Source organism: Aspergillus nomiae, assembly GCF_001204775.2.
Source record: "Aspergillus nomiae NRRL 13137 chromosome Unknown contig00700, whole genome shotgun sequence".
In the NCBI taxonomy this organism is placed as follows: Eukaryota; Fungi; Ascomycota; class Eurotiomycetes; order Eurotiales; family Aspergillaceae; genus Aspergillus; species Aspergillus nomiae.
In genome coordinates this window covers 1-8256 of record NW_015378755.1, presented here as the reverse complement: position 1 = coordinate 8256, position 8256 = coordinate 1, and the positions used below count along the sequence as shown (strand labels likewise).

Sequence of the window (8256 nt, the reverse complement as noted above, 5' to 3'; positions counted from 1 at the left end):
TTTTTGTTTTTCTAACTTTATCTTTTGTTTCTTTCGCTTCCACTTCCACTTTCTCTTCCCTCTTTTCTCCTTCATTTCTCATCAGATGGCATACTTGCCTCCCTTCCAGACTTCTACATTATTGAAACCCGTAACATTTCCCCTCTGTTGTCTGTACCATATGTATTTTGTACTGTAGTATACGAAGCGTAGTCCATTATCCACCGGCCACCTCGTATAAGAGCCAAAGGTTCCGTGCACCGCCGGGTATCCATTCTGGTTGGTGGAGGGAGCTGAGGCTGAGGGCACTGGAATACGGGACTGCTTAGGTTTGCCCGATGCGCGGTTCGCGCGAAACAAAAAGAAAATCACTCAACAGTGCTTACCAATCCATCTTAGGTTGGTTCCTGCGTGATCGGCTTGGTCTTTGCCGAGGAGACGCCGACTAAGCTACTGGACCGAGCATAATCATAAGCATGGATGGCATGTATTCTCTACATGCTCTATATCTACCACCACTAGTAGAACTATACAAACCAAATAACCAGTATACTCTTTTACCCTGGCTCTCATTTTTGTCCTGCAAGTATCTCAGTATCAGTTTAGAATCGAATCGAGCACATGAGCCGATCACATCATATACTAGTTTAATTGCATCCCGCTTGAATTAGTTTAGTTTGTATAGGTGGCCTGTTTTGCTTTTTTTTGGCCCTCTGGTTTTCCGCGGCTTGCTGAGTAGGCTACTAAACTACTCAATTAGGTTTTCGGTAAATTCTTGAAAATATCTCGGAAATGATCCAGGGCTCTCGAATATCGTGCTAAGCACAACCTACCCTCAACGACTTCCACAACTACCTACTTGCCAGCATTCACACTTCACAATACTAAGAAATTACACTAGATGCGAGGAGAAAACCCTTGTTTCAAAAAACGTATGATTGATCTAGTCGTGATTGATACCCTACCCGGGCTAAAGATCTTATGACCCTATAGTAAAGAACAGCATCTTACCCCCCACGTGGTTTGTCCATCTCGTTATTCTTCGTGATAGCTTCAACCATATAAGCCCTAGTCACAACCATCGGTTAGTTACGGAGCAATCTGGCGCACATTCCAAGCTTGTACATAGCGGTGATTTTGATATGCACGACTAGCCGCCTTCCAATTGCCGTGCAGCTAGCTAGCGCATTGCTCAATGTACCTTTCACCTTCGCTCAAGATATAGAGTATTATGCTCGAAACAAGTCTACCGGGAAATCCGTTCGGCTACAGGTGTATCAAACCCTCGCTAGGGTGTGACCCGGCGATCGTCGATTCGCGACTGGTTAATATATTGACGATGGAGAATGTAACCCAAAGAGGAAGTAAATTCCAATCGTGGTGCCAGGTACAATTCACTTTTGATTCTGTCTATCGAAGCATGCACTCTTGAGGGTTTATACCCCCATGATGCTGCGTTGTGAACTTTTATGAACTTGGCTGTAGGAAAGGCCGCACAGGTGTGAATTCCTGCATATATGAGGATGCATCTTGTTTGTAGATTGGGCATACCAGGGGAGTATACAATACATACCTATAGATGGAGTTCTTCCAAAGTTTAGACACTTTAAATCAGACTATTCACGCGAGAGGAATTCTTGTATTTCCAATCCTACTTTCATTCATATGGAGGACAAATACGCATGGCTAGTTGCTCGATGGCGTATACTACCTTAAACACTCGTTCGTGGGCCACTGGGAAATGTCATATCAATCTAAAGCAATGGTATTCCTCTTGAACTCTGGAGAAACTGGCATTAGGGCTGCAAAATAAGTTTCAAGAAACTGTGTACGATGGATCCTGAACTGTCTCAGGAAAGGCAACTTTGACCAATCCAACAATACACGTCTAAGTCAAAGTTTCTCTACAATACAGAACCTCAGAAGATATACATATAGCAAAAAGTCAAGTATGGTGCAGGTCTCTAAACCAAATCTTCCTGTTGTATACGCCAACAGCATGTGACTAATAAATGCCAAGAAATATCACTTTTGAAGCGTCTATCAATCCAAAGCCGTTATCGATTTTCCTGGTCTTCCCGATCATCATTGTACCCGCCTTACTGCATAGCGGAGGAGATTCTGAGAGAAAAAGTGGGACTAAACGTATAGTTCCTGTCCAATATTGATTCTTCTCGTCCCATTTGGCCAGCCATTGGAAAACCCCCTTGATACAGCACACAGATGCTGATCGTTAGGTGTACCTCCAAACCATGAAGCAAATAAAAAGTCTCCTAGCCATGGTGCTGGGAGTCATTGAGCGTATCATCCAGTACATAATTGGCGTCGATGACCAAAAGCTGTACTCACTAGACCATGCCATTCTTAGCATGGAAGTTCCTCCTAGGAGCATGTGGATGAACATGGGATATTGGAAGGTATGTAAAAAAAATAATGAGTGTTTGAGCCCATTGTTCCTCTTCCCTGCTCAGTATCTCGATGTTCCTATGCGTATAGTCCTTGGTGGAAGTAAATTAAATCAAGATTCTAGAATACGAGCTCTTTCATTAAAGCTTGCGAAGCTCTCTTAGAACAAGTCCTCATCGCGGCAAAGCTCCTCAATGAAGATGGCACGCCCGTCCAAGCACACCACCAGAATATTACACTGGTTGATGTCGGAATTGGCTGCGGCGACCAGTCTTTATACCTAACGAGGAGACTCTCTAGGGTCAGTCCTGGCCCTGTTACTACTGCCTCTTCCAATGGGCCCAAGACAGCTGTCGATAATGGTAGCGGTGCCCAGAGCGGCGAGATGAGAAAGAGAAGAGGGCCGAGTATCCACGAAAGCCGACCGCTGTTCGACTCATACGTGGGCGTGACTATTGAGCAATCTCAAGCGAATTTTGCCCAAGAAAGACTCTCAAAGGACAGTACAGGAGACTCCGGGAAATCCGCAGAATGGACACCAGATGTGAAGATCTTTGCCGCCGATGCAGCGGACCCGTCATCTTGGAGAGAGGAGCTGCAGCAAGCCGCCCTGGGAAACTCTGATCGTGCTGCAAGCGAGAGTGAAGCTACTAGCATGGATACGGGGAGCGAGAAGACACAGAGATGGCTGCTAGCCCTCGATACAATGTACCACTACAAGCCGTCTCGAGACCCGTTACTACAGTATGCATGTCGAGATATACAGGCTTCGATCATGGCATTCGACCTTCTGATCTCTGGATCTGCGTCGTTCTGGGAAAAGCTAGCTTTACGATCGATGTGTCTTATATCAGGGATGCCCTATTCGAATTTCCTTACGGAGCAGGAATACGTGAATATGCTGGTCCGGGCTGGGTACCAGCAAGATATGATTGAGATGAGGGATATCTCAGAACACGTCTTCGCAGGCATTGCGAACTACATACGGAAACAAGACGCGGAGCTTAGGCGATACGGAATGACCGTGGGCAAGTTCAAGGGAGCCGCGAAGGCTTTCAATTGGTGGGCAAGGACGGGGGTATTGAGAGGGTTTGTAGTGGTCGCTCGCACCCAAGAGTAGGGAGGACAGCCTCGCACCGCGGCTCTTCGGCAAAATAGTCGGCTATGTATCCTAGAGCGTAGCATGTGAAGACATGTGTGTAACATTAACTATGCTAGATGCAGAGATGCCAATGTTTCTTGAACTGGCAGAATTATATGATTAGACGGCTACTTATAAGTGCGCCTGTCTGTATATACATCATTTCGTCACTGTAGAACATCGTCTAAACGTTAGTCATCGGCCCGTTAGCCATGGAACTTCGACATCTAGGCTTGCGGCAACTCTCATGGCGGAAACGACGCATCCCTCGAGCAGGACCATACCGTCCCAGCACCAGGCTCCAGCAAGCCAAACGTTCCCGGTGCCGTTAGACCAGAGCTTCTCCTTCTCTTGGTACGCATGTTCGGAATTCCCTGCGAATATCCGGTTGACTATCGTTCTGCTTTGCGGAGTTCGTAGAACGCGGGTCAGGCGCGCACGATGAATAACCTTGGTGGGGTCTATAGGGGCGATTGGAAAGCTCGTCACTAGAACGGAACACGGGTGTTCATGTATCGCTTCCGTTGCCGAGGAGTTGGAGCAGATGTGCAAAATTTGAGTCGGGTCCACAGATTGCCGTGCTTTCGCAGCAAACCTGCCCAGTGACTGGGTACACTCTGGAACGGAAGATCGGTCACGGTGAACCACCGCCTCTCCCTGATTCACGGGGATTGAGCTCATGAGTTTCCGGAGAGGTTCGTAGATTGCGCCAACCACGTTTGGGGTGACCGCCATTACGACGTGATCGAACTGCCTGGAATGGACCTCCTTGCGTTTCGAGTCGGTCCATGTGACCTGGACTTTCGAACCAACATTTTCGACCCGGGTAACAATTGCGCCGAGCCTTACAGACTGGGCGTTGGAGATCTTAGTCTGGACGTTTTGAACGCCTCCAACAACGGTATAGTGGGGCTGGCGATAGGTGCTCCTCGCATAGTCGACAGCGTCGATCGCGGGAAAATCAAGTAGCTCGCTATGTGAGCAAGTTGTCACACTGGACAGCAACGGCAAAAAATAGGTGTTGACGAAGTGCCGCGGTAATCGAACCCGCGTGAGGTATTGTCGTAATGATTCACCTTCATCGGAGGAGGTGGCTGGCCTGGGTTCAACCAGGAAGCAACAAGCCGTAAACCAGAAATAGCAGACTGCCAGATACAAGATCCGCAGTATCCATTCCACGTAACCGCAACCTTCCGGTCGAATTGGCGGTACTTGGTGATTGCTAGATGAGTGGATAAAGTGCGGAGGCAGCTTCTTTCCATCCGTTGTGGAAATGGTAGACAACGGGTATATGAATTTCGGCGATGTGTATTTGACACCGAGATGATCATACATCAGTTTGAGGTTGTTATGAAAGCCATCATCAAATGCGCGCATAGGCACATCCACCCGATACGTCTGATGATCTTGGGAAGTTATAGTGTACGAGGCAGAGTCCAAGGACAACTGATCTTGCTGTAAGGGTTGTTTAGTCCATGTTGACTTGGGGCAGATCAGGTAGTCAAAAGTACCATTTCAAACACCTCCACTTCATATCTGCGTTTGCGGTCTTGCTGGATCAGGTACGCCGACACCAGCCCTGCCATTCCAGAGCCGATGATGGCGACGGTCTTTTGGGGCTCGGGAGCCGTCATTACGGGCGATCTGGAGTTGAAAATCTCTGCCACTGCCTCGGCTATTGGGAAGATACCATATCTCCAGCACCCGGGGTGAAAGTCGCTCGATTGGTATTCGATGTTTATGTAAAGAGAGTCTCTCCCTCACGCCGCTTTTGAATTCTCCAGAAATCGAACCAGGAGGGTCTGGGCATAAATCAGGTGACGCACGATTGTGCCTAGGGACCGAATCAAACTCTATTACATTTGAAATCGAAATATGGATTTTCTCATCAGCGCCGAGCCTATCACCTCCGCCAGAGCTGAAAGGGGGGACTGTGCTCTTAGAATGGGAACCCAAGCATTAGGGTGATGCACCGACCCACTCTCAACCAAATTTGAAACCCCTTCCCTTGCATTGGTGCCCTGAAGCCTGCAGGCTAGGGAGTATGTGCATGAAATCTTCAGGATGGGTGAAGTGAACTCGATTACTTACGATCGACTCCGTAGTTAATAACTGATTGGAGTTTAGGTGGGTTAGTTTTCAGGGTCTTATGCTTACTGATCCCAGATGGGGGCGAAAGGACACGTGATGCTCAACAACAAGTCCTTCTATACTCTGTAGTATTATCATCCCTAATGATGGCCTTGTGATGGAGAACATCTGTTTCTATTCTCTGTTTATATTTTCAGCCCGTCTGATTACTGGACTAGCATGTTATTAACTGTGGAAATTGAAAATAAAATGAAAAATGACAGTGAAACTCATTCGCAGGGGATATCAAGCCCACCAAGTCCGTCCAAATACCTTATCACCACCCGAAGAACTGGCATGAACCCAAGAAGAAAAAGAAAACAAAGACAGAAACAATCAAACTCCGACCCAACTCCTTCGTAAACGTTCTCTACCTTACCTTCTTTGCATTAATCGTCATGTGAATGGAAATTATACATGAGAAATTCAGTTTCTTGAGTGCGTAACATCATCTCAAGGTTGCCCCAATCTCAAGCGGGGACAACCATCGGTCATGAACCTAGCCCTTCTTCGCCTCGCCCGGCACTTCAGACTTGGTCTCAAGCTCTTCATCCTCCTTTCGGTCTCTCGGCTTCTCCTCGTCACTTTGATCGCCCGTGATTTCTCCCCATCCCGAGCCTCGGCGGCTGATACGCCCGGTTGATATCGCATTGGCCATGGTCCCAGTAACCCCGGAGATACTTGCCGCGTTACTGTCATGCCGGCTATGGGACTGGCCCGCACTCACAAAACTTGCACCATCCCCTACGCCCGGGCTTGGTTTGTTCGTATACAGGCTGCCGCGTTCACCACCTCCGCTTATAGGTGCTGCGCCAGAGGCTGAATAAATGCTGATCCGCTCCGCACTAGCTAGGCCAACTATACTCGGTCGGTTGAGGACTCCGGGGGCGTTGAATGTGGATGTATTCGACGGTTCACCCACATTTCCGCTCAGTACGCTCAATGGCAGACTTTCCCGGCTACCGCCGAACACACTCGACGGGGCGAGGGCACGTATTGAGGCATTGGTATCCAATGAGTTCCGTCGACGTCTCTTAGAGGAAGATGCCAGCGTGAGAATAGAAGCGTTATCAGTCAAAAGGTTGTTTGCAGTCGCAGTACTGTACGTAACGGAGTGGCCGTGAGGGGCAAGGTGGGGCGGTACTGCAGTAGCCGGAGAAGGAGGAAATTGATGTGAAAACTGTACTTGCTGTGGTGTAGTGCTGTTTATCGAGCTTGTATGATGTATACCGTGTTGTGTATTCTGCGTATTATAAAGATGACCAGAAGGTGCCGCCGATTGCACGGTGGTTAAAGTGGTGGTTAGCGACCGTACTGACGGTGCTGGGGAGGAGAAGGTACTTCCTTCACCTCCTCCATGTGAACTGATCCCGCCGCCCACCGTTGCCATTGTCCCGGCCTTAGAATAAGCAGCATCCGAGATCGCTGTGTCACCGTTTGTAGAGATAGTTGGCGCGGTAGACTTTGCACTGGTCGCCAGAACTTGATTGTCGCCCCCGGAGTACGCCAGAGACGGCTCGCTCTGCGAACACGACCTTTGTTCATTACTATCACTGAAGTCGGATGGATTATTGTCACTGTTATATTCATGGATGTTGACTGTGCCGGAGAGCGGGTAGGGATTGTTCTTCAGACTCCGTTTGTGTTTGGGTACAGCATGGCGTTTGTGAGACCAACGAGTACTGCCTGAGTCGGTGGAGCTCTTGAGACTGGCGAGGCGCTTCATCCAACTAGAAAATGGGCGACGGCGCCCATTGCGGTCTGAGTCAAACATTAGACATTAAGCCCAGAGACACCGTTGACATTGCGCTTGGGGGAACGCACCATGCGCCCTGGCGGGGCCCTCAGTAGTGGCCATTCTGGCCTTGCACAGGTATAGATCCGATAAAGCCAAAACTGTTCAAATGGTATCGGGAGACAGCTAGGTCAGTAAAGTGTCTGAGCCGTTAGAGACGGTACCGGTCAATGCGACAAGGCAGACGATCAGATAAGAGCGGCAGGAGACCGGGGAAAACGAAAATGGACGAAGGCACAGTATAAAGGCTTGAAATGTGAGACTCAGAATAATAACGTAACGACACACAAGCGAAATCTGACCAGGAGTAGGAGTCGTTATCGTTCTAGAGAGAGAAGTTGGACAACCAGAAAGATGTTGGGCTGTTGCCTTTGCCTCAGGAGTCCAGCAGGAGATGCTGGGCTGGCCACACGTGATCCCCGCCTCATCGGCGGGCCCAAAAATCAAACAAAGCCTTTGATTTTCCTTTCCAACCACGGATTGTATGTACCAGCCTTCTCACTAGACTAGTAGCTGTGGACGATCGTAGTGGCTGTCGTCAATTGCTGCTTTTCATGGCCGACTTTGAAGCTTAAGAGGCTTGGCTACTGCAAGGATGGCGCGTATCTTACTTACACCATCCCTTTCGTCACCGAGTAAACTGCATATACTCCGACTAATATCCAGGCAACGCGAAGTTCCAATCATCCTTAGTTCCCGATTTGCTGGACTATCCTTCCGCAGAAGCAAAGTTCATTAAGGTGGTCGATTTATTGCATATCTACCTCCCACTACTAGTGGATAATGAGTACCTAATATTTGAAAA

General features: G+C 48.5%; 3 protein-coding genes across 3 annotated transcripts; 1 reads left to right on the top strand and 2 right to left on the bottom strand.

Moving 5' to 3' along the window:
* Positions 1–2231: 2231 nt before the first annotated feature.
* Positions 2232–3505, top strand: ANOM_011681 (uncharacterized protein; the record flags this gene model as incomplete). The annotated part of the gene is made up of 2 exons (XM_015556937.1): positions 2232–2396; positions 2510–3505. The coding sequence occupies 2 exons, from the start codon at positions 2232–2234 to the stop codon at positions 3503–3505; spliced, it is 1161 nt and encodes a 386-aa protein (XP_015401020.1).
* A 216-nt stretch (positions 3506–3721) lies between these two features.
* On the bottom strand, positions 3722–5160 carry ANOM_011680 (uncharacterized protein; the record flags this gene model as incomplete). Its single annotated transcript, XM_015556936.1, has 2 exons — positions 3722–4981; positions 5038–5160. 2 exons carry the CDS (start codon positions 5158–5160, stop codon positions 3722–3724), a joined length of 1383 nt encoding a protein of 460 aa, XP_015401021.1.
* A 995-nt stretch (positions 5161–6155) lies between these two features.
* On the bottom strand, positions 6156–7774 carry ANOM_011679 (uncharacterized protein; the record flags this gene model as incomplete). The annotated part of the gene is made up of 2 exons (XM_015556935.1): positions 6156–7417; positions 7481–7774. Coding segments are annotated over 2 exons (1332 nt in total), but the record flags the coding sequence as incomplete, so codon positions are not given.
* Positions 7775–8256: the final 482 nt, after the last annotated feature.